This window comes from Pyrgilauda ruficollis, unplaced genomic scaffold (assembly GCF_017590135.1).
Source record: "Pyrgilauda ruficollis isolate IOZ18807 unplaced genomic scaffold, ASM1759013v1 scaffold85, whole genome shotgun sequence".
NCBI lineage: Eukaryota > Metazoa > Chordata > Aves > Passeriformes > Passeridae > Pyrgilauda > Pyrgilauda ruficollis.
This window is the reverse complement of record NW_024530488.1, coordinates 4,016,063-4,043,632: the sequence shown is the minus strand read 5'-3', so window position 1 is coordinate 4,043,632 and position 27,570 is coordinate 4,016,063. Positions and strand designations below refer to the sequence as shown.

Here is a 27,570-nt window from a genome sequence, read left to right as displayed (position 1 = left end):
CAGTATACTTAAAACTATGTCAACTGCATTAAAAAAAAAAAAAAAAGCACTGTGCTTCTCACCAAACATCATCCAGTTCTGCATGAATAAACATGAATAAAGAAGTCTTGCCTGCAACCACTGAAGGACATGGGCTACTGTTAAGAGTTTTGGGTTTAGACAATGCTGTTTCCCAGCAAGGACATAGCAGCTCCTCAGGCTCCAGCTCCAGACTGGGATTGTCCCAGTCACGCTGTGACAGATCCACACCACAATGACAAAAGGGTTGGTCTCCTCTCCAGCCTGAATGACCCCGTTTTGGGAGCCCGTGACACTGCCAGAGGGGAAAGCTGGGAGGTAAAATGGTCACCTGCCAGGCAAAGCTTCCTACAGTGAGGTCTAAAGTGGATCTGACATATCTGGAGGCACAGGATGAGGATGCAGAAGGAGCTCTGAGCCCAGCTGGCCGTGCTGGGATGATGAAGTTGTCATGTGCATGTCATGTGTCATGCCTTGGTCCTGACATCAATGTCACAGACACAATTACCCAAAGGGTAAACACTGACTTCACGGCAGTTTTACACTGACAGAGCACTTACAGAAACTGGCCTTAATTTGTACGCAGCATTTTCTGGATTTACCAAAAGAATAAAAATGATTGAGGGAAAAATCTTTTTACTGATCAGTCATGAAATGCACACATACTATTTTTTAACACAAATTTCAGAAGTTTGTCGCATTCAAGAATAAGATCTTCTGAAAGGAGGCATTTAAGTGGCTTCAGTTATCATACATGACAGAAACATCTAAACATAAAGCAAATCAGTACTGGAAATATCTAAAGACCTAAGAGGCCCTGAAATCAATTTTTGTAAGAATGAGATCTGGATGAGTGATGAAAATTACACTATTTAGACTGATTGTCTGGGGATAAATTAAGCTGAAATATGCAAGATGATTAAAAAATCCTTTTCTACATCAACAATTATTATACACTTTTTAAATTTAATAGAAAGTGTAGCATAAATTACAATTTAGAAAACTATTTCCAGTTAAAATATGTGTATAGTTTTCCTTAATAATAAAATTTTCATTATTTTTCTGATTTTAAATTTCTTCTTGTTTCTAATTTTTAAAAAGGAATTTGAAAAACAGTCTGCATTTCATGACATGACTGTGGAACATCCCTATCATTACAATTCAACCTATAGTATTGACAAGGCAGTAGTGTATGATATTTTCCAATAATCCTTGAATAAGTATTTCAGGATTTTGAATGTTTACATAAGCTTTAAAAATTACATGTCCCAAATGTGGGAAATATTTTAAATTATTAAATAAAGGATTATTGAATTACTGATCAATATATTTTTTGAAATCTGTTTATAATTTTTTGCAGTACTGTCCTGGTTTCAGCTGGGTAGAATTTATTCTTTTTTTCTTAGTATCTGGCACCGTGCTTTGTTTTAGAATAGGATGAGAATAATGTTGATAACACTCTGATATTTTAGCTGCTGCTGAGCAGTGCTTACTGTAAGTCAAGGAATTTCCAGCTTCTTATGCTCTGCCAGGGAGCAGAGTCACAAGAACCTGTGAGGGAGCATGGCCAGGGTGCTGAGCTGGAGTGGCCAAAGGGACACCACAGAACATCAGGCTCAGCACAACACTCAGGCAGAGCTGGACAGGGTTCCCCCCACTGCTCAGGGACTGGTTGGGCATCTTCTGTCATATTTCCACGTCCCAAACTGTAATTCTTTACAACAGGTAGACCACAGCATGCACAAACAGGTAATAGTAACAGAAATGTATGCCATAGTTAGCAATTGTTATCTGGAACTTACCTAAACTTTTGCTCTTGCTTTACTTGCCTGCCTTGAAACACTTTCTCTGGGTGGAGTAAATGTGTGGATTCCAGCAAGATTACCCTGGAGTATGACAAGCACACATAATGACTGCATTTTTAACTTGCAGAATGATGATGGAACTAAATTTATTTTAACTTTTAAACGCAGGCTCAATAAAGAAGCTTATTTTCAATTAAAGATACTTTAAAAGTACTTGTTGTGGTTCAATCCCAGTTTTTCTGTAAAAGATCTTCTCCCTTGGTATCAAACTAGCATTTCCTAGCGTTATTTACAAGTAAATAATATACCCCCTGAAGAAACACTAGATTATTCAAAACACTGGAAGTCTGATACAAAGAATTTTAACTTTAGATTACTGGTTCAAATGTTGCCCAAATTGATAATGACTTAACGTAATTGTCAAATAGCTTTTGAATTATATAAAACTAAATTATATAAAAACTAAATTACTTCATCACTTCATTGATAATTTCCAAGGGGGATATCCAAATCATAAGACTAATTCAGCCTCACTGACCACCTCAAGAACTTAAAAATAAAAGACAGAAGCTAATTAAACTAATATGATTCCTACACACAAGGCTTGGAGCAGTGGAAACAGTCCTGTTACAGGATTGTTATTGTTTTTGCTGTTATTATCACTATTTGTATACACCAATCCTATTCTGTGGAGGAAAGAAAAATTTAATTTGCAGCTTCGGCAACATGTATATTCATGTTGCATAAAAAAAACAAGTTAAAAATGTTGTGAAAGATGGTTCTTCCAAATAAATTAATGAGATGAACCAATTCTTAGTTCTAAAGACTAAAGATAAAATATGGAGTCTGATCACATAAACAGATTTTAAATGGGTACAATAATCTATTTCCTTTGTACTAAGGAAAGCAACATTTATAGTTCTGCAGTTGTTGCAGCTACGATGAATACAAATTAAAAATTAGACTAACTGATAATGATGCAAGCCCCAAGGCAAAAGTATTTTTTTCTTTTGCATGCTTAATAACTTTAACAGCAAAATAAAGCAGATTGGAGAAAAATAACCAACTATTAATTAACATGGCTTGTTTCTCTTTGTAATTCTGCTGGACCTCAGCCAAACACAAAAATACAAGCAAGGTTCATGAACTCTGTTTGATTAAAGCTCCAGCTTTACTGCTTACACTGAGATGGATTTCAATTAAGGCTTATTTATCTTCTTTATTCATTATGATAGCTTCCACTTCATAGTGCTTGTAACAATTTTGGGAGTGTAAATCCCTGTCATTTAACCTCCAGGTTTTACTTCTTTTTAAGAAGAAGATTATGAAGAAGAGTGGATAGAACAACACGATCATTAAAGAATTGTCTTTATATCACTGTCTACCTGAATATGCCATCGTTTTTGAAGGGATTAGTAACATTTAGGTTAAACTTCTTCACCTCATAACATGGGGATCTGCACCTTATCATACCCTAAAAGAGAACAAAAAACACAAGACAAATAATCAAGTTATCATTGTTTTTCCCTTCTTATCTTTACATATCCTCTATTTTTTCTCTTGCCCCAACCTTCTCTTGCCCTAAGACATTTTGGGGGGTGGGCTAAAAAAATGAGAGGATCATATAAACACCATCTAAGTTCAGAAGTCTACCCAGATGTAGTCGATGAATGTGGATTACAAACACAGGCCTACCTGCCTTGACTGGGACATACCTGACAACTACAGAGTCTCTGGTTAAAAAGTACAAATAAATACAGAAACATCTAACAAAAGCTTGTGGTCCCTCTACATATGACATCTGAAATCACTAGGCTGAAGCACATCCACACCCCCATAACAGAATTTCCAATAACTGAAAAGGGCTGAAAGGGCTCCACATCCATTTTCAGAGCAATCAGCAAAAATTTTTACAATTTATTCAGGATCCAAATGTGATTTATGTCCTTATGAATCTTACATATTCCTCTAGGGTTTTTGCTGCAAGTACATAGTCTAACATTGGAAATCTGAGAATTCATAGGTCAAAGGAAAATGCCGATGGTAACTCACGTTTTCATTCTTATCTCAGTTCCCTTTTGTTTGATATAATGTACAGAACAACAATATTTTTGTGACAATAATAATCATACAAATATAAACTTACAAGAGGCTCAATACTCCTAACTTCAGATTTCAGAGAGAATGTCATTGTGGCACCATCTATTCGATCAACTTTATTTGAGGTCAGTAGCAGTACTGCTTCAGCAGGGTGCAGGAAACGAATTGTGAATTCCACATTTACAAAGCCTTGTCTCCTATGAAAGAAAAAGCACAAAGCCAGAGCTCAGAAATTACTCAGAAATGTAATTTCAGGAGCACACTTCAGAGTCTTTGTAAGGGAAGGGTTCTAGAAAAGAAAGCAATTTGTTTCCTCTGAAATATTTTGTTGTAGTATAATCTTCTGCCTAAGACTATCTTAAAACATTCTAATAAAATAACTATCTAGATAAAGAATAATACTGAATCCTTATTGCTTTTTACATCAGCACATAGCTTAATTTTTCTTCACACACACACACTAGCACAGGACGTTCTCTTTCATTGGAGTATCACCCTAAGTTAACAACTGATCCAACTGATGCTCCTCTATCTGAACAGGTTTTTCTGAGTTAAGCAGTCATTCAGCCTGTTATGAATTTTGTGGGGAAGATCTAGATAGTCTTAATCAAATTATCAATTAAGAGTATGAAAGAAATTAGTTTCAAAACCTCCAGAATAATTAGTAAAGCTGAGTAATTAAGAGGGAGAAAAACCAAAGTTCTCTTGTACAAGCAACAGTTTCTCTCTAATGGGAAAACTGGAGAAGACCAGACAGAACAAGAGTTTATTGACTAGGTGCACATTTAGACTTTATCTGCATCCACCCTTCAATGAAGCAAGAATAAGAAAACTTCAGTGCCTGAAGCTCTCACTTTGAAGCTCTCAAAATGTCTCTCTGATTTTGAGATTAGTCTTAAGAAGGCCGGAAGCCTCCGATTGTCAATTCTGAATATTGACGATGAAATCCTGGAAGTTCTGTAAACCTGGCTCTTACAGCTTTCAAGTTCCTACTGCAGAGCCCCCTGACAATTCCATTTATGACACTGAAGAGTTGCCTAGTCCCCCACAGTCTGAGGCTCCTAGGTCACCTCACCATTCAAAATGTTCAGGAAAAAACATGCTATGATGCAGGCAGCCAGAGGAATAAACTGCCTGAGACATACACTCCCAAAGCCACTTTAAGGATCAAGTCTTAAGAAGTCTGCTCTGGTAACAAATAAGAAGGACAGCCAACATCAGTGTACAGCACTTTCTGCCTCATCTTTGCCCTCTGACTCATGCAACAGCTGAGAATTTGGATTTTAATTGTTACCTTCTGCGGCAAAACCACCAAGTAGCTTCATTTTTATCTCTATTAATCCATGTTGTGGTCAATGTAAAGTGAGGGCAAATTCACCTCATGGAATTGTTCCATAACTTTGGGGGTTTATGCTATTCCTGTTGTGAACTGCGAGTCTACATGGCACAGTGCAGTGCACGGGAGAGTGAGAATCTCAGATCAAGAATTGATTATATGAATCCACATGCAACATAAAGCACTCAGAATATTATTCAAGTTACTATAATTTCCAAACACACCTACACACCTATGTTATGATCTAACATAAAGAACCTGCAAGACTCCCATAGTCTTGCCAATTCTTGGAGTTTTTTAAACACTTGCACCAGAATATTAAGAAAGCTATTAATTTCAAAGAACCTATTTTTCATTTAATGATCATGACATTATTATAAACTCTGCAGAGGTTACTGTGTGTGACTGGCATTTCCACAGGTTTTTATTTCTATGCAATTTTTCAAATATTTGTTTCTATATACAATGCCAAGCAGCTCAACAACAAGGTTTTGCACATTTTCTTCTGTCTTGATTTTGCTTTGTGGCTTGTTCTGGGTGTTTAATTTTAAAGGTGAAGTGAAAAACAGCCATGGTGTTGACCTTTCATAGAAACACATGGTATTTCCAAAGATTACATTTATATGATAACTCGTATTTGAAGTAATTGCAAAGAAAATGGAATCAAATCAGCCTCACAGCTTGCTGAAAACATAGCATTATTTGTGGTTTCCTTTGCATATATTTATAATAGGCATGTAATTTAACACTGACATATTGATGGTCCTTAAAGAGCACTGTATTTATGTTGAATCTTCTTGAATTTGACCATCTATATTGGAATTTTTTTCCTCCTTCACGGTTTACCTTCATACAAATCTTGACCTTTATTTTTCCTTTTACAATCTCTAATCCATTTTATCTGTAAATGGTTATCTTGCAGATAAACTTAAAAAATGTTAACTGACAGCCAGAGTCACCATTACATCCCTCTTGTCTTCACAAGTTAAACAGGGATTTATGAAATTCCTGTATTGATTCATAAAGCTGCATAGCACAGAAAGAGCAAAATGTACTTAGTGAAAAATACACTTGGTGAAATGAGATGGTGATATATAGTGAATATTTCTGGTAGCAGAAAATATAATGTAATGTTTTCCCAAAATTAAATCTCTCAAATCCCTAGATGTCTCTCAGACATGTAAGATGAACAAGTAACTACATCACATCCATCTTGCCATGCAGGAAGGATGGGGGCAAAAAGATGCAGTGTAATTCTACTCAAACCTGTGTCATGGTCTCTTTAATTCCCAGTCATGCTTAAATTAAGAGCCAAAATCTGCAACTTCAGAAGAAAAGAAATCTACTTGCTCATGCTTCTACATTGATGCATTGATGTACAAAACGTGAATGAAGTTCTGATACATAGGAAAAAAAATATATATTGGAGACAAAAGACTCATAATGATCTGAAGGTTTATACACTGCTCTTAAAGTTCTACTGAGCCCAGCTGCAAGAGTCTCAATGAAATATTACTCTAGATTTGTTTCAGGTTAAGGAGAAAAACCTGACCCTTATACCCCCTAATTTTGCCTTGTTTGTAATTAAACACATTTCTAGTGTTCCACCACTCCTAAATTAGTAAATTTCTATTTCTGTAATGCTACAAACAATAACACAAACATTTCATTACTTACGTAGAAGGAATGGTAACAGTGTTTCCTTTAGGTAAGGAGAAATCATGAGCATCTCTTCCCACAAGAACAGCGGTGTAGGACAAAGTGTTATTGCTCGGGTTCTTCAGATGCACCTACCACAACAAAAGCAGCAAGATCAGCCTATTTTTACTCATTTTTAGACTATAATAGGTGTGTTCTATAGGTAAATTCCAAAATACAAACCAAGGGTATCACAAAATAAAAAAGTACTTCAAATAACCAGGTAGATAATTTTCCTTCCAAAGGAGTGTAGATTTCCCATGGACTATCCAAACTTCATTTTTGAGAATACAGTGTACACTGTACTCCTATGCATGTAAATCTTATTCCTCTCTTTGATCTCAGATTTGTCAAATTTGTAGATTTTTTGTTGTGCTTTCAAGCATAGGGAAAAAAACAGAAGTGAAATCCCAATAATGAAGAGAATAAAAACAGAAAATGCACAGTTTCATCTTCTGTATTTACTAGCCAAATGAAAAGAAACCTATTACTTCTTTGTTGGAGCTTATACGTAACATAAACACACATACACACAGTGTTCTAACCTTGAATTACTATGAATCTAAATTCAATGGCATCAATACCTGCTTCACAATAGTTGCATGGAGAGCACCTGAAAATTCTATAGTGTTCTTGGGTAAGTAGTGAGGGAGAAGGTCATACAGGTGGACACACAAAATAAGCATCATGACAGGATTTGGATCACAGATATCAGTGGCCTACAAACAAAAACAAAACAAAACAAAACAAAAAAACCCCAAAAACAAACAAAAAAAATAGGAAGAAGAAGAAAAATAAATTTTAAGTTCATTCTTATTATAGAAATATTTTTAATCTAACCTGCAATAACTGGATTATTCTCATGGCTAATATGAATAGTATGAATAATATGAATCTTGTCACCACACAAAAAACCCTCTAATTAATGAAAACCACTGACACACTCTGGTGATAAACCTAGGGTAAAAATCAAGCTCAACTTTTTTTCCCAAAGGTTCAGCAGAAACAAATGCTAATTTTATTAAATGCAGCATAACAGAAAAAGCATGGAAACTTTACTGTCTGCAAAAACATACTTTCTATCTTTACTATCTTTAAAAAAAATTTAAATCTTTTAGTTTACGTAAAATACCATCCCAAATACTCCTGCATACAGTAGGAGTTTACAAAGTTAACTTCGCCTTCCAAATAGCAACAATATAGTTCTTTCTATTGCAGATACTTTTATACTTTTGTAAATTGAATTGTAAAAGGTATAAATTATTCCTGCAGGTTAAATATTTGATTTACAGACATGAGTTTGAGTGGCAGCAGCAAAACATGTCCAGCTTTAGACCTCAGCAATTTGAGTAAGTCACTGAGGAGAGTGGTAAAATTATCTGCCATAAGGTATGAAAAAGAGAGGAAAAAAAACACTTACTCTTCTGGACTGTCCTTAGTGTTGCAAGAGAGATGTATAGACATATTTATCATCTTAACCATCTAAGTAAATTTTTATTTGCAAGTTAAAGTTTATTTAAAGTTTTCAAGGTAAAGTTCTCTTGCCCTGTGCCCAGCCAAGCAGCTCATGCTACTCCCAGCAGCTCTCACACAGCTCCTCCTCCAACCTTCCAAAAGAGTGAGTACATAACTGGCCACTGATCTGAAGTTCCCCTGCAACTCTCCATGGCTTCCTAGATAAATTTTGTCCTTGTAATTCTTAATATTAATTTCCTATACTTTTCATGCACTGATGTAATCATACATCTCATCTCGTATTTCTATTTAATTCCATCACCACTGGTTGAAGGTTCGAACTTTAGGATGCATTCACATGCAAAGTAAAAAAGTTTCTTCTGTGCCTAAAGCTTTAAACCTGAAAAGTATTCCGAAAAGTAAAAGTACTTTTCAGTAAACTGAAAAGTATTGTGAATTATCCATTCATTTATCTCAGTAATAGCTACTGAATGTTTACCATTATTCCAATATGGCTGTGGCTTTACACCCCTACTTTTCGCTCCTCCTGCATTTTCATTTAAGATATAAAAGATGCCAGAGTAGATTATCTGTTGAAGACTTTCTTCTGCCACCTACTTCTTTCTACCTATTTCCACTTAGATCAGAATTTATTCCCTCAGAAAATACAATTCTATCCTGTGATGAATTCATAAAACTCCATTTGTGCCATTTATCTACTTCTCTAAGAGCTAAATTTAAAAAAGGGCATTTCTTAACATGGTTCATCAGAAAATTCACAGTCAGTAAATATTATTCGCTTTAAAAATAGGTGTTAGCAAACAACAGCAATAATTATAAATTAATAATAATAATAAATAATCAAATCCGACACAAATTTCCTTTACTGGCTATTCCCAGTCACTGCACCTTCTATCCTAATCTCTTTGTCACACATATTCCCTCCATGTTGCTGCTATCTACCATCCTATCTTCTAATACTTTATTTTAGGCTTTCAGCTGGGTCTCCTTCAAATCGAAGCATTTTAAAACTTTAAAATATCAAACAAAAATTAAAAACTCATAGAAAGCCACCACTAATACTCTACAGTTGAATTGTAAATCATGATTAGAGAGTGGAAATCACTTCCTGCCCAAAGAATTCCATCTTAAATCTACACTTTAATCCTTAAAAGGATTTCAAAACCTTGAACTCCATTAAAAATGTCACTTAAACCTGAAGCTGAAGACTTGCAGACAGTTGAACTCCTTTATTATTACAGATTCTTAGATTTTTAGATTGAAAATACCAGCTTTTCCAGACCTAACACATCTCAGCTTGTGCTGTTAATTAATACAAATGTCCTGAGAGTTCAAAACCAGTGACTGCCTGAGTCAAGAACTTTGCCAATGCTATTGGAACATTTTAGCCTGCTAAATTTCAGACAAGATTATCAGAAAATTCCCAAATTAAGGGGTTTCAGCAAAAGGATTAATGTATTTTTATCACTGCACTACAAGATAGTTCAGAAGTTTCTACAATAGCCTTAGAAAAGTATATATGAATTTCAATAAATCTATGTAAAATGTACCCTTTGAACTAAAATACAGACCTTGAAGTTGCAAGATCTGTTCCTTTTTCTGGTACTGACTGACTGTGTACCTTTGTTTAAATTGTTACTCTGCACAGAAGTAAATGGATCGTCCCATGTACTGTAGACAATTCAGTCTTAAAACAGGTACATTAGTGAGAATATCCTAGAATTCTCTTTCCACATCTGAAGTGTTCAACACCCTTTTCATACTGGCATCAAGCCTCTGCCTTCATATGCTGAACTGCATGTTATTCTTAATAAAAGCTGAGGCAGAATATACCTTTGTTTTGAGGGTTATACCAACATGATTTTTTTGCTTCCTGCCAGTCACAAGTATGGGAAGCAGTAGATTTCCTTTGTTGAGCCTATTATAGAAAATTCATTTCTAACAGAGTGATCTGTATCAGGAAACAACAGCAAGACAGCAGCTGATACAAATGGAAATAACAGAGTTAATTTTTCCCTGTAATCATAACACAACCATATGGAAAAAGGGAAAAAAGTTGTAATTAAGCATCTTTTTATACTACTTTGTTTACAAAAATAAGCTCTACCATTGATTCCTAATGCCATTAATTCCTTTGGAAAGTCTCCTCCTACACTTTCGAATACTTTGTCTATTCTACTGCATCTTCTGCTCTTCCAGACAACCCAATATGCTACCAGAGATGTAAATAACTCACAAATGGACAGTTAAAGAAATGCAGACTAGAAGCAGGAGAAAACTGGCCTTGGGGACAACAAAAAGAAAGGAACGATATCTAACCTATGTAATGTCACTATATATAGAAAATTTGAAGCCATAGGTCAATAAAAACCACAGAGATGTAAAGCATGTTTACTAAACATATAAAGGAGATCCCAAGAAGATCCTTGATTGAAGAAATTATCAACAATTATCAACATCGCATTCCTCCCTAAAAACAGGTCACCAGAAGCTGCTGGTTTCGAGTGAGTGCTACTCTCACCAGCATCCAAAGCTGCTGACTTCTGCATGCACCAAACCTGGCACAGCACCCTCAGGGGCCTTCATGGTTAGATGAATCTAACTGTCCCTAGACACCCGTATAATTTTTTCACCATTTATTTTTATGGTTAAGTACATGATGTTTGCTCTTAAACATATTTTTCTAAATTGCCTTCCAGTAGTAATAATGAATTCCATTTGAGCTTTCACTGTGTGATTTAGGATGCTAAAATCTGAACTGAATTAATTTATGTTCAGCTAGTTGTGCATGTGTGATTCTACAAAGCAAGGAATTATGGAAATTACTTCTAATTAAGTCTATTAATATGAAGCAGTATTTTGGTTTCCATCATATAGTAACACATCCTGAAACAGAACTGTTTTACTACAAACTCACTTTAACTGGATGTGCAACACTACTATACAAAAAAATCAAAATAAAAATATTAATATATACATATATATATATATATGAACTGCTAGTATAAAATCACCTACCTTTATGTCCATATCCAGATTGATAGTATGCAGAGCCTTCACAAGTAGCAAGGCATTGTGCAGAAACTGTTCATGAGTTCTTGGATTAGTATACATCTTTATGAAGTGAGTGGGAATCTAGACAAGACAGAGAAATCAAACTCAGTCTTCCACTAGGCAAAATTACTGATTTAGTATTTTTGCTCATTCAGCAATCAATAAGATCTAAATGTGGAACTGAAATTTCCTGTTAAGAATACACCCAATATAAAAAAAAAAAAAAAAAAAAAAAAAACCAACAAAAAACTAATACAGAAATAATCCCCCATGAATTCGTAAATGTTGGGGTGGGTTTTTTTTTTTCTTTTTAAAGATCCCATAGGCCAAGAGTTGCTGTTGGGGAAACTTCCCTGTCCAAGCACCCAGGAGCCACTGACAGCCATCTGAGCTGGGACTAAAGGGCCCTTGCAGTGGGAAGCTGCAGTGAGTGATGGATGCCCTGCTTGACACCCCACCCTGACACGCTCAGACAGGGTTTCCTTAATGTCTCGACCCCAGGATTCCCACAGCAGAGTCTCAGCCATTTGGACTCTTAAAATAATTTAATCCAAGTGCAAAATCAGAAGAACACCTCGAGCTGGTGCCTCTGAGGAGGGACCCCACACTGAAGAAACCCTGGGCTTTTCCACACCTCAGCCTGAGTGTTTCCAAGTCTGGGGTGTTCCTGCTGGATCCCCAGCTCCTGTCGTGTCCCTCTGGTCACCTGGCTGTGCCCCAGGTCCCCAGACCTTTGTTGTGCAGTGCCAGGTCTCTCTCCTCGGGCTCCCAGCACCCAGAGCTCCAGCTGCAGCTCCCACCACAGCCACACCCCAGTGCCAGCCCTCAATGCACTCCTCAGCATCGCAAAAACAAACACACTGACATTAAGGAACTGCATAAAATTTACACAATATTAAAAAACCTTCTTACCAAATATGGACAATAAGCTGCCATCTGTGCTGCCAACACCAGACCATCCAGAAGATCTTGGTCAAAATTCACTATCCATCTCATGGGTGGTATTCCACCTGATTAAAAGACAAAACAAGATTCATGAGACTCTCTTCTCCCCAATATGCCTGTTTTGTTCTGGATAGATATGGTAACTATTTGAAATCACTGAATAGAGGAAATAACATAAAAAGGAAGCATCCATTCACATGCAGAATTTCACCGGCATATTTCTATTTCAGAGCTGTTGCTTGAAAACTTGAAAAATCTCACCTAGAATATTGCAACTATTATTCACTCTGCTGCAGCATGTAAGAGTATTCATCACAGCAGAATGGAAAACAAATAATCTGAATTTAACCTCACAGATTAGGAGCCTAAATATGTAAATTTTTTATTACTATAGGCTTAACATTAATAGTTCTGCTGAACCTCATGAAAATATGCAGAAATCCTTGAAAGTTGAAATGCTTAAGACAAAAAAAGGAAAGGTAATTGATTTTCTTTAAGGTCATATTGAATTATTTGGCATGAATGCAATATAAATGAGAGCTAACAACTCAGTTGTTAACAACACAAATCACCACTTCTACACCTGCTGTAAACCCCAGTGCCTCAGAAAGTTAGATAATTTATTTACATTTCTAATGGTTTTTTTTATTAAAATAAAACTGATTATTAAGACACTAAATGTAGTTTATTTATAATTGTTTATTTGAAGCATCCATATCTTAAAATATTTAACACAGCATTTACACAACTTTACTGTCTCAGGTCCAAGCTCCCAGATTTAGGAAACACTTTGGATTTCAGCCAATGGCAAGGTTTTCAGACAGACTGAGATCAAGCTTTTTGATATGGGACAAATTATATAGGTTCCATTTCACTATTACACTTGAATTAGTTCAACCCACAATAAACCCCTGTACCAGATCCTAAGGAAAATCAGTCATTATGCAGAAAAAGAGCAGACATTTATAGACTACAGTTGAGGTATCATCAAAAAACTTTTAAATGTCTGTCACTTCACATCAACTTGCAGATACTTCAGTATACTTATACAGTTTTAGTGAGAAAAAACAGGAGCAGATGCTGCACAAACTTAAAAACAAATGTCTGTAAATCTATCTGAGCTTAAGTCTGTGACATTTAGTTTGCCACTCATTCAGTGTGGTGATGTTTAGCCTTGGCCCAAAATCCCTTATTTTTTCCTATTCATGCTGTGAATCAATTTAGGTAATGTTATTTTAAATATTCATTAAATATATTTTCACTAAATATATTTTAAAAACATCCAACAGTATTTAAAAGAGTATTTGCATGAATATTCAATTTTCTTTAAGTTTTGAAAACAAAATTAAAACTTGCATTAATCACACTGTGTCAAAACTATTTTTTTCTTAATGTTTAATTGAAAGAACTTTTTCAAGCAGAAAACTCAACATTCAAGTCTTGAAAATGCCATATTGGAAGGTACCAAAGATGGAGGATATATAACTGACTGGATATATAACATTTACCTGTTATTTATGACAGAAAGAGATTATAGTAATATGGGCCTCAATTGTAACATTATTAATTTTAACTCAATTCAGACATCGATTTTACAAATATTTACAGTAAGAGACATTTGTTTCATCCCATCTTCTTGGTAACCTGCTTGCAGTCATTTAAAAAATACTTAATGTAGTCATCGCAAACACAAATTCTTTAAAAATAACAAGATACATTTTTGAAAGCATACTTTCTTGCTAAAAAGTTAGTCTTTCTAGCATAAATTCATAATTTTATTGATCATATTTGGGACCTGTGAAAATCAATAAACTGCCTTCTTTTTTCATTAATAGAGTTCAGACTCACTCTCAGCACGTAATATCAGCATTTTTAATAAATCACCATGTTCAAATTTTTAACTTTTTAATAATAACTATTTCTGCTTTAGTAAGTCCAATATTGAATTATTCTTCTGGTTAGTAATCTAGATTTCTGCTTTAGTAAGTCCAATATTGAATTATTCTTCTGGTTAGTAATCTAGATTGATTTGCTGAACATGATTATGGAAACTCATTAAACAATATGCTTTGATTAAAAAAAAGTAACTTTATTTTTTATCCTACTTTATATTTTATTTTAAATATACTATTTGCTGCTTTTAGTCTTCTGGTGGGAATATTACTTGAGCACACTTAAGCAGAATCACAGAATGGTTTGGGTTGGAAGGGACATTAAAGATTGTCAAGCTCCAAACCCCTGCCATGGCCAGGGACACCACAAACAGCACTTTTGTACTTTGTTGTGTTCTCACTAATCCTTGCTTTCATGTTGCTAGAATTGTCTGTGTGCCAACAAAGTAGCTGGGGAACAAAGCTGGCTTAAAAATAAGAGAATGAAAAATTCATTTACTGTTTAATCTGGATCACCCAATCCAGTTTTGCCATGCAGCCACATAAATGTGTCAGTGGGAATGAAACACGGTGGGACTACTGTCTAAAACACCATTTATTGAACTATAGCTTTACAGTTGCGTAAATGGGTACATAAAGGAAAAAAAAATTAAGTGGAATATTTTCCCATCTTAGCTAATTAAATACTTCTATAAGCATTTTTGTTGTTTTTCAGTTAATCCTTCTACTATCAATCAACCTACTTAAAGGCTTGTGAATAAATTAGTCAGAAAACATAATGTATTTTTCCTAATTACATCAAATCTAGCAGAACATCTGCCAGCTAACCACTCTACAGTAATTAAGTTTTTAAATAGAATTAGTCAATTTTAGTAGAAATAAACAATAGAAATCAGAATTATTGCTCAGGATACCTTTAAGCATGTAAATATATTGAATTTCATTTGTATTGACATTTCTTGCCAAAAAAAAAAAATCAAGTGGAGCTTTAAGATAAAGATTTTCATCCAATGTAATGCTAAAAACCTGGCCAAAAATAGTTTCAAAGATAAATGGTAAGAGGTAGCAAACAACTCTGTGTGACTGGGGCAGGGGGAGAGAAAATTGTCCAAACTTTCACTTCTGAATTGAGACAGATTCCTGCTACTTGCTAGCTGCACCCCAAAAGGGCTGGCTGCAAATTTTGATAACACCAAGACTGAAATGGCACATTCTAAATCTCCCATTAATGAAGAGGAGTGAGACAGAAGCCCCAATTAGGCAGATAATGAACTGTGCTCTGCACATAGACTAATGAGATTGGGAATACTGGGGACTTGGAGTTATGAAAAGAAGAAGAGGCAAAAAAGAAGCATTTCCAAAAAGAATGCATGGTCTTGATAAGACAACGGGGGACTGGAAAGAAGGTGAAAAAAATTCATAATTGGAGGAAAGATTTTGGAAGTGGGAGAAGGTTCTGAAGATCAGAGAGGTGCATAGAAACAAATGTCACTGGATGTCCAGGGACTTTGGACAGACATGGGATTGGTGTCTCTGAGCAGCAGCAGAGCAGGAATTTACTTCTCCCTGAGGTTCCAGTGGCCTCCCTGGCCTCCCTGAGAGAATGTGAACAGAGTGCTGCGGGAAGCAACTGGATATGTAAAATTATCAAACGGGGCAACAGCTGGTTCTATAACACGCCCAGGATCCTGACCCACCACAGGTTGTTTTGTACTCTCCCACAGCCAGAGGTGAAAATACTCAGTAAAAGAAAATAACTAAGCAGAGTTAGCTTTCAGTGGATGTGCAGCCAAACACTTGTTATGGTTATAGAAACCTAAAACTATACTGCAAAAGGCCTCTGCAAGGGATGAGAGTGGCCCTGTTTCACTTGATTCCACTCAGCACTTAAGGAAGCAGCATGCAGTCATTTCAGTAATTTGGGACCAACTTAACTCTTGAATGCATTTACTTTTAATAGGTTTCTTGGTTGTTTGTTTGGTTTTTTTTTTTAACATGTACTGGTATCATGTTGCATGCATGTAGCAACCAAGCATTACAGCATTGTCTCCATCTTTGTTGTGACAGGTTAAGCCAACTCCTGAAGACACACTGCTTGCTTCATTCATGAAGCATTTCTACATAGAAGCAGCAGAGTTTTTCCATGGCACTCTAATTATTCACCACATTTTAAAAATTTCTTTCAAAGTCCAGATTCATTGAGGTTTTTAAAACTTGATGTTCTTATGCTGATGAATCAATAGAAAGTCTATAAGGTTTTCCAATGTTTTTTTTCCCATATTCTAGTTTTCACACACAAAAACAAAACAAAACAAAACAAACCACACCCACCAAGATTAAATATTTGTTTATATTTATTATTATATTTAAAGACTCAAGATTATTTGTGGGATTTGAAAACTATTTTCCATACTGAGATAATCAAGGGAGTACCTATAACAACTGTGCACAAAAATGACAAACCACTTATTTGTTGTCAGAATCTCAAGCAACAGTCACAATAAACTCCTCCAGGTCAATTTTTTTAAAAATTTCTTTGATATGTAAATGATACAACAGACCAAGAAAAAAATACTACAAATTTTAACTTCAGTAAAATTTTGATTACATTCTTTGTCATAGAAAAGCAATGAAAATGCGTTCTAGGAAAAAGGTCCTATAAAGTGAAGCAGAAACATCACTGAATAACAGTAACCCTGACTGCTATCAGCTGTCCACAACAAAAATCCTAGACTGAGTACTTTCCAATATTTTCATATGCAATTTTTAAAAATTGCACAAAATTATCTTACTCCCATCTGGAGATAATATAAAACAGATTAAAGAATTTGCTTTGGGAAGAAAAATTGCAAGTATTCATGAGGAAAGGACTATAATTTAAACTCTTGAACAACTGGAGTAATGATCTGAAACAAATGGGATGAAATCCAATAATGATGCTTGCAGCATACTACAATTAATTAAGAATAATTCATTACGCAAGTGTGAAATGGAAAACTGGATAGAGAGAACTTCTGTAGAAAAGAATCTGGAGAAAACAGTAAATCCAATACTGTGGCAGGAAAAGCAAATACTGTGCTAGCATGCATTAACAGGAGAGTTGAATCTTAGGCACACAGACTGATCTTTTCACTTGTGTTCATATCCAGTAAAGTCTCACCTGGTACAGAAACAAGCAATGGCACCAAACTTCAAGAGAAGGGGCAACTAAAAGGGTTTACAACAAAAATCCCTGAGCTGAGTACACTGAAAGACTGAAAGAATGGAAAGAAGGGGGAGAGAGAGAAACTGGAAACTGTAATCTGCAAATATGTATAAAGTTACTAGAAAAGCAAATATCCATTACACATCACATTTTAAAAGAGAAAGGATGGACTTAACCCAAAATTTCCCATGCTACAGAAATGTTAGATGTTTTCATGTTAGACAATAGGAAACTCTTTCAAGTGGAAAAGAGTGGGAAATTCTGGCAGATATTGCATTAAGTGGAATCTCCTTTTTCAGAGATTTTTACAACAGCAAATACCTGTTTAGTATACTAAAGGTATATTCAGATTAGTCTTTGTACATGAGAACAAAGCAGATTATTTCTGGTCTAATTCTCCATTTCTGGGATTTACTGTGGGTTCTTTTAAAGTTTCACTTTTATTAACTGATCCATCATCTGGATAGGCAGAAAGATGATGGATTGGAATTATCTGGATAAGAATAACCTGTGTCACCACTCTGACACTGAACAGTGTAAAAACTGGTCTTATACCAAGGATTAAAACACTTAAAGGATCAAATTTTTGTTGAATCTACTAAGTTTCAAAACTATTTTATATGAAAAAAGTAAGAACTACAATAAATCTTTAAATAAAGTACTGTATTTCTCGTGAAGCTTGTTATGCTGTTTTCACAAATAATAAAAAAATTAAATTCTTGCCATCACATGAAAAATCCTTATATCTAAGGAGGCACAAGAAATACCAATGATAAATCTTCTGTTACATAGCCACAAGCAAAATTTTCAAATTCTGAGTTACTGAAAAACAGAGGAAAAAATATACAGAGCTAGGCTACTATTATATGAGAATTTTCAAATAAACAATACACATTCTCACAAAAATCTTGGAACTGATGGCCTTTTGTGATTAGAGGCATGAAACAGGGCTTTATAAGAAATGAATAAATTAGACTATGCTACTAAGAGTAGCAATGGAATGGTGCTATGACCGCAGTCTGTATAAGTAGGCAGGACACCAAGAGTAGGAACTAGATGTTGTTAAATAGTTTAGTGGAATACACAAATTTGTCAGCAAATGAAGAACCAAGTCACAGTATTAAGCAGTAAACTCAAAACAAAGTATTCTACACATAATAGAGATTTTAAATTTACTTAGTGCTTCAGAATACTGTAATACTACAAGTCTGCATAGGCTGAAAATACAATTAAATTTGCAGAGTGGAAATCTAGTACAGCATTACAGGAGTGCCACCTCCACCTGAAGAAGTCCTGAATTTCAGGAAGTCTCAGAGTGTGCATAAAGCATTTCTGTACATTTGCAGTGTTACTCATCTCTAAGCAACTTCTGTTGAAGGTAGAATACTGAGCTACATTGATCTTTAATATATCACAGTACGTCCTTTCAGTGTAAACTAGTGCAGTAATAATAATTCATATTATTATACAGCAAATTCTTACTCTGGAATCTGAAAATCTCTGGAGGTGGAACTAATCTATAGCTATAATAATACCTATAGTCCTGTTTCTGTAGCTTAAACCTGGCACTGAATAATACAAACATTTACAGAAGAAATATGTAGCAATAACCTTGCCTGCACATGCTAACATTAGAACCAGAACAAGCTTTGAAATGATAGTACTGAAGTATACAATCCAGAGCATAAGAAAGATGAGATGAAATATGCCTTTGAATAACTTTTGAAAAGGCTATTATTTATTACTTAAAACTAAAGATTAAGAGATTGATAACTTATCTGCCTTCAGAACATATAGTATGTGTAGCTGCATTTATCTTAACATGGCAAACAAGTCTAATTTTATTAGAGATGAAAGAAAAATTACTGTTCATACTTCAGGCAGAATGCAGGATACAACTCTTGCTCATCAAAACTGATAATTATTCATCTAAGAATGCTTGAAATATCACTGACAGATCCATTTAATACCACTGTCAATTCATATTTCTAAGCAGAAAAAGTTCAAGAAGCACCACATAGGGCAAGAACAGTAAAACAGAGATGCTGGGGATATGTCTCATTTATTTCCATCTGTTGCAGAACACTTTGCCCTGAGGCATGCACATTCATCTTTCTGCTCCTAAAAAAAAAATTTCCTATAGTCTTTCACTCTCTATGCAGTTTTATTTTCACTGATTCTTATCCTAAACAATATCTTCAATTGACAAATTTCTGAGGATTTTATGTATCACATAAGAGCAGCATTACTTTATATCAGTCTCCATTTCTTTGGCCTTCAACAGAAAACCTCACCTCACTTCCCCAGGGTGAGGAAGTCCCACCAAGCCCATGTGGCCCCCCCAGGACCCTGAACATCCCAACAGCTGGACCAGTGCTGGAACCAGGGCTGGTGACCTCTTGCTTTCCCTCCTTCATTTATTTTTTTCTCCTTTTCTTTTCATCTCACCTCTTTATCCAAAACCCACTGTCACATCCTTACAAAGTAGGTCTGGGACTAACATATCAACTTGCATGGCAAGTGTGTGATTTACTACTAAAACTTTGTGAGGTTTGCAGCCCCTGACTTTTGTCATTCCTTTCAGTCATGAGTTTTTATGAATCTTGGGTGCTCCTTTCACCTTAAGGGTGGGACCTCACACCATGGCATTTCACTTAGAGATCATTTAGATTTAAAATGCTACAAATCACAGCAATTCTTTTTTTTTACAGCTTTTCTGGCTTTTAGGCTGGCTTCACAATGATTACTATAATACCTGTGTTTTGTTATTTAGTAAAACAAAAGTTGAATACTGCACTGAATGAAATTTATTGTTTGATACTTAAAATAAATTAACAGAATCTTTCCCAAACTTCACAGGCTGAAATATGTTTTCTCCTCAAAAAAAATCTGATGTTGTATTACTAAATTCTCAGCTATACCACACTCAAAATATATATTTCCCATGCATTGCAGAAGTGGCATTAATTACACAAAAAAACAGAATGCTTATTTATTCCAATTAACATACAACACCGCCAAGTTCCTTGTTTGGTTAAAAGCAGAATTGCTGTTTAGACATCTCACAGTGTACTGCAAGTAAGTGAAATTTCTTTCTAAGCATTTGTCTGATTATTTCTTTAGAAAATTCTGGTTTTAAGGACCAGCATATATTTTTATACATATATGCATTTTTTCATATAAACATACATGTCTACAAACACACATAGATATGTACATGTATGCATATATGTACACACAAACATGTACAAAATATACATAGGCCTAAGAGTTTAGGCTTTACTTTCTTTTTTTAAGGTCTTTTTGGCAGGTTTTGAAATATGAACCCTTTGAATGCTTTCAATATACAATTCCAAGGATTACCCTTCTTCACATTTTTATTTACCCGAAGCTGCATAATGCCAGACAGTATAAATAGTACAAAACAATTTTTATACCACACAAAAATCTAAAAAGTTAAATGAAACATGAAGTTCTGCTTACTTCTCAATGGTATGTGGACTTTAAACTCAGAAAATAGTTATTTTTCTCTTTTTTGTTAAATAAAACTCTGATATGACCTTGTGGGTTTTTCAGGTATAGGAAACAAACACAGAGTGTTCAAATCAACAAAGAAAGGCAAGCAGGACTGAAAAGCCTATTTATTGGACTCCATATTTACATCTTACGTTTCATTATTACGTTCTGCTGTGCAGATCAAGAAATATAGCACAAAAAAAATGGTTTAAAACTTAGCAATTTATATTTCAGGAAATATTTTCCAGGAAATATTTTCCAGGATTTAACACTCAATAATAATGTTCTCTTTTTCCTTTTGTTTCAAGTCAGACTTTTTATAATCATGATAGCAGTTCATTAAATAGTCTTTTCTTCTTCTTTAATTCAGCCTTTTATTAACTGTAAAAAGTAAAAGTCATTATTTTGGAAAATACTGTTTTGCAGTGATTCTAAATGAAAAAAAAATTACATTAATTCTTCCCTTCTACTCTGCAAAGGGTGGAAGTATTCTTTAACTCTAGTTTCTCAGTTTTCTCTGAGAACTATTAAACTGAGAAGCAAAAATCAATGGACTCCCTAAATATCCTTCCTAAAACTGGGGAAAAAAAAGGAGAGGGGACAAAGGACAAAGAAAAATTCATTAAAACTTAGGAAAGAAAAAAATATACTACTGAATTCCTATGATGTCAGAAAAAACCTTAAATAAAAATTCTACAAAATCAGTTTTAAAACAAGAATTCTAATTAACTCTCATACAATTTTTTGAAGGTCTGTAATCACACACTAAAATATCTCCTCCCATAACATTTTAACTCAGATGTCATACTGAATTGATATCAAAATTAGAAAATAGAAAAATTAAAATCACAAAACCCCCAAGTTCACTAACAGTGAAGTGAATAGAATGCATTAATCCCAAAACTTTCCTAAATGGAAGTAAGAATCTTGCAAGATGTCACCTATGCCTAAGATTGCCAGACACACCTACGTTGGCAATAGATTAGAATTTCTCTTCCCTCTTAAGCAGATTTTCCCAGTTAAGTTAAGATGTATCTGCTCTGGGGACAGCTCTTGAATCTCAGACATTGATTGACTCTTCAGGTATTGCTGATATTTACTGGCTGTCATCTTCTCTAACAATTTTATATTAAATATAGAATTTTCTATTTTTTTTCAAAATCTCCCTGGAACACACTGAAGAGAATTCTCTATTTCCAAAAACATAATTTATCTTTTTTACCTTGGTAAGAGTCATAATTAACAAGGAAGAGACATACAGCTTCTCGGGAGACAATTTAATTCACCAATCTGCAAGATTTTCTACCATTTAGGGACTACAGGATTTGAATTACAATATCCCAATACGCTAGCAATTCTTCAAGGGTTTTTCCTGACTGTTACTTTTTCATGTTATTAGCAGTTAGTCTTAAAGAGAGAAATGTTGAAAAGAAACATGAAGATAAGGAACACTAGAAGGTAAACTGAAAATTTATTATGCTCAAATAATTAATTGAATTAATTATTCCTCTGTTATCACTATTATTGTTCATATAATGCCTTAAGTGGGTACTGAACCTTATATTTCATGCATAATTTTAGTCTCAGCATAACAGGCATAGCTGCATTTCACAGTTTTATGGCATTTGGACTCAAGTTTCGACCTTGCTTTCCAGTTCGTGGTCAGTAAGACACAGTACAAAGCCTGCCCTTCCAAAACACATGCCAAGATGTTTTAAAACATTTATTTTTCAGTAGCGGTAAGGAGAGAAGATGTGGAGACACTAATCTCCTCACTAATGTTCTCTCTAAGCTATTAAGACCTTAATTCTTGCAAGAGGAGAGTTCTGATGAATGGCATAGTTATCTCCAACTTCAGAAGAGTGTAATAAAGATGAATATTTGAAACCTCTCTGCACTGCAGTAGCTTAGGCTTTTCTCACTGTCACATTTCACTTTAAGGAGCTTAGGTATCAAAGGAAAGACTGAGAAATGTGGCCCGGACAGATCTTCATTTATTTTGTGGAAATTGATCACCCAACAGACTGTTTTGAGCTGAAAACGGCAGGTCAATACATTTTTCTGAGGCTAAGTATTCAAAGAAGAGTGTTTGGATGGTAATATTCAGGAACATAAATGTTAAGCAAAAAGTGGTAATTGCTCTCTGATCTGCACTGTAGTTAGAATTTGGAAAAAAAAAACAAAACAAAACCAAAAAAAAAAAAAAAAAAAAAAAAAAAAAAAAAAAAAAAAAAAAAAAAAAAAAAAAAAAAAAAAAAAAAAAAAAACAACCAACTAATCCTTCTTTTAAAATTAGCAAATAATAACAACCAAAATTCAAAACTGAGGATATTTGAGACTTTCAGCTGAGATGCAGGAACACTTAATATACTCTGACATTTTTCCTTATGACACTTAATTTCCTCTGGAAAAGCCTGCTTAAACGCTTCATTTAAAGCTAACATAAATTAAAATGTCAAAATATCTGAGTATAAATTTAAAGATTAATCTTAACATCATAAAATTTAAAGGACCAAAAGTATATCAGATTATTAAATCTGCCAAGGTATATAAGCTCTTCTCCAGTGCATGATCTTAAGAAACAAGTTCAGATTAATGATCCCTGGGGACATTAGTGGTCACCAGACTCCAGCCAGACTTTGTGCCACTGACCACAACCCTTTGAGCCTGGCAGTTCAGCCTAATTTCAGTCCACCTCACTGGGCTCTTAACTGGCCTATACTTCACCAGTTTGAATTTGAGGATGTTACAGGAGGCTGCTGAAAGCCTTGCCCAAGCTGAGATGAACAACACCCATGCTCTCCTCTGTCTATTGAGCTGGCCATGTAATCATGGAAGGCAATCAGCTGATCCAGCATGATTTTCCCTTTGGAAATTACTCACAAAAATGTTCCTATACTCTGTATGCTTGTTAATATTTGGAAAGATTATTTATTCCATCAGCATCCCAAGAGACAAGATGAGGGTGACTGGTTTTGAAGCTTCCTGGATTCTCTTTCCAGATGGGAATAACATCTCTTCCAAACTTTTCCTCCTCAGATTGTCCTGACCTTTCCAAGGCTGTTGAATGTGACCTTGTAATGACATTGGCCAATTAGCACTTGGTGAACCCCACTGGGTCCCCTGGGCTTGTGTTTGTCCAGGGGCTCCCCAGTCTGATCCTCCTCCACCAAGGTTAAATCTTCCTTGTTCTAGATCTTCTCATTCATCTCAAGGGCCTGGGATTGCTTAGTGCTTAATCTTAAACAGCAGAGACCAAGGTAAAAGAGAAGGCATTGAGTCCCTCAAGTCTTTTCTGTGTTCTTTGCCTTCAGATTCTTTGCCTCATGTGGCAGAAAGAACAGAACAGTAGCAGAAACCAATTAATTCTGAGGCAGCAAAAGCAAAACAGGCTAGAGGAAAGTGAAGGTTAAACAGAGAACTCAAACAGATATTGAGGCAGGTCATCTCTGAAACAAAACACTGTAAGATTGCACAACTAAACGCTTTCATGATGCAGAGGCATAACAATAAGACTATGAATTTCACAATTTTTCAGTATTTTCTCTCTTTATTTTGGATTATTAGATCTTTCCCAATGCTCATTGATGTAGTTTGGGGAGAGAAATGGAAACAGAAACAAAAGAAAAGGGCATGTTTATGTGCATACATCAAGTTATTTTTGTGTGCTCTACTGAAAAGAGAATACAGAACTCATGAACCAAAAAACCTATAAAGAAGTTGATATAGCAAGGCAGTATCTGTAACTTCTCATATGTAGGAAGTATGTATAAACTCTGCCTTTTCATTCCAATCTTGTACCTCTCTGAAAGCAGAAAAGTGTGATTAAGTGAAATTATAGGTGGGAATTGTAATGCAGATGAATGTCCCCTGGCAGTAACCACAGAACTCATCTTCACCTGTGACCCAGAGTCAAAGCTACAGTCAGATTTGCACTAATTAATATATCAACCTAGTGAGTTATCTGTACTGACAGCATGATTTAGCAGAAGTTATTATTATTTTCTGAGAACACCAATATTGTAATTAAATTGTTCTTCTTGGGTGCCAACTTTGGGGATCCTTTAGAACTAAATAATTGTAAAAAACCCCCTTATTTTACAATTGCTGATAGCTATATGATGACTTATTAAAAACAGGTCCCTCATTTTTATATTATAATTTATTACCTACTCTTAGGGAAAAAAATATTCATACGTATCCCACTTGGACAGCTGCAGCTTTTTTGTCTGGTAATATCCACTAGATTTGCACTTTAGGATTCAGATTCACTCCACAGAGACTACAACTCAATTAAAAGTTTAATGTTAAATAAGACATATTTTGGCACTCAGATTCTCCCCACTGAGCTCTCACAGACCAGAACAAGGCCAGCCACACCTCAACACCCAGATATTACTGGAGCCTGCAATCCAGAGAACATTTGGGGATGAGGAATTTATCCATGCAGCATTTACAGTGAGCCACAACCCCGACCAGACAGAGCCATTCTCTCTGCAAGCTGTCATCTACACACAGGGGCTCAGAAAAGCCCAGCAGAGCAGTGCTGGCAGCTGTAAGAAAGCTCCACTAAAGCAGGCACAGATAATAAAAAGCAATATATTGCAAATACACCCGGGGCATGTTATTTAGCTAGGGAGCTCCCTGAGTTAATCATAAGACCAGGCCCAGACTGTGCAAAAAGAGCTGGTTTCTGTTGGATGCAGGAGGTACAGACTAACACTTCAATCTTACCAGCAGAAGTACTCAACATATTTGAGAATAGCCATGACAATTTCTTCTACACAGTAAAATGAGAAAAGCAAAGGGATCGTCAAAGCATATGCAAAATAGAGATTCTGCCCAAATGAGACTGATGGAAGATGACATCAAATAGATTATCCATAATTGAGAGAGGTTAGAAATCGCTTGAGGCAAAAAATTACACCAGAAAATTTTTTTTCCATATGTGGCTTATAAGCCATTCTGGAGGTCATCCCTGCTTATGACCAGACTGGCCTTTCTTGGTGTTCACTACACACCCAAAATTACTGCTGAAAAAGGAAATTAACTCAGGGTCAAAAAGCAAAAGGAAAAAATCATGAAAAAAAATAGAAATAATAATTACTAGTGGTCGAACAGTTTATCAGATTTGAATACCAGAACTGCCTAGATCAGTCTTAAATGGAAAGGTTAATTTTATCTAGCCTTAGTCAAGCAACCATGAGAGTCAACCTGCTCTTGCAAGCAGGACAGGATTTGTAATCTGGAACCTTGGTCTCTACTGCCTTCCCAAATGTCCCTGAATAAAGGATGTACAAAAATATTCTAAAAACTCTGAAAAGCTAGCTCTCAAACATGTCACTATAAGCACACATAGTAACAACTGTATCTGACTGAAAACACGATTATTAAGACAAAGTAATTACTGTTAGCACTTCCTGACAATATTAATAGAAAGAAGAACGTGAGAAGATTCACATCACCCTTTATGCTTAGGTTAAAAACTGTAAGAAACACAGAACATCATCAACAGTGCTAATCAAAAGATGCTGATCTTGGAACACAGAAACACAAGGAAAGGAAATACATATGGGTAGGCAGTAACTTATACCAAAAAATACTTTCAGTGGCAAGCTGTCACAATATATCTACGAGTAACAACTGCAAAAGTGTACAAAAGGAATGTTAGAAAAAAGAACATAGTGAAAGAATTATCTCACCTCTTTGACTATCTTTCCACACAATTTTTCGATTTTTTTCATAATTTTTATTCAACCAGATGAGGATGCTTCGTTCATATCGAGAATATATATTACTGCATAAAGGTTCTGATTTTATTCCTGGCATGTTCTGCAAGCTCTCCAAGCTCGCTGGGTCAGGAATCATACGGGAAGAAACACGTGGAAGAACAAACACCTGAAATTATAAGAAATGTTTTAAATCATGAACTGTAAAAAAGAATTTCAAGCTGACAGATAAAGAAAAAAAAAACCAAACACTTCAAACTCAAAAGGTTTTCTAATTTAGGAAAGGTTTACAAGATTGCACATTAGCACCCACATAACCACTACACAGGATGGCGGAAGGTCTCAAGGGCAAGACAAACAAGAAGCTGCTGAGATCACTTGGCTTGTTCAGCTTGGAGAAGGTTGAAGAGTGACCTCACCACACTCTATAAATTCCTCAAGGAGGCCAGAGGAGAGAAAGGTGCCTGTCTTCTCTCTCTGATGATCAGCAATATGAACACAAGGAAATTGAATGAAGCTGCAACAGGGCAAGTTTAGATCTTAGGAAAAGGTTCTGCACTCACTGGTCACTGGACCAGGGAAGTGGTCACAGCACCAACTCAGTCAGAGACCAGGGAGCATCTGGAGAATGCTCTTAGTCATATGGTTAAGCTTAGGTAGTTCTGTGAGGAGCTGGGAGTTGGACTCAATGTTCCTTATGGGTCCCTTCCAATTCGAGATATTCTCTGACTCTAAATATTTTTTGTTTTCAACTTTTCTCCAAGTTTTGATGAATCCTGTGAAATCATTAGGTCAT

General features: G+C 35.3%; 1 protein-coding gene across 1 annotated transcript in view; it reads right to left on the bottom strand.

The window, feature by feature from the left end:
- Nucleotides 1-27,570, bottom strand: part of CFAP47 (cilia and flagella associated protein 47) — a 259,734-nt gene that overhangs the window by 170,784 nt on the left and 61,380 nt on the right. The window contains exons 33-40 of the mRNA XM_041487933.1: nucleotides 26,748-26,943; nucleotides 12,400-12,497; nucleotides 11,452-11,568; nucleotides 7,542-7,676; nucleotides 6,937-7,049; nucleotides 3,970-4,120; nucleotides 3,209-3,297; nucleotides 1,821-1,904 (exon numbers count right to left, since the gene is read on the bottom strand). Of these exons, the coding sequence (XP_041343867.1) occupies nucleotides 1,821-1,904; nucleotides 3,209-3,297; nucleotides 3,970-4,120; nucleotides 6,937-7,049; nucleotides 7,542-7,676; nucleotides 11,452-11,568; nucleotides 12,400-12,497; nucleotides 26,748-26,943 (983 nt within the window). The remainder of the gene's footprint in view (nucleotides 1-1,820; nucleotides 1,905-3,208; nucleotides 3,298-3,969; nucleotides 4,121-6,936; nucleotides 7,050-7,541; nucleotides 7,677-11,451; nucleotides 11,569-12,399; nucleotides 12,498-26,747; nucleotides 26,944-27,570) is intronic.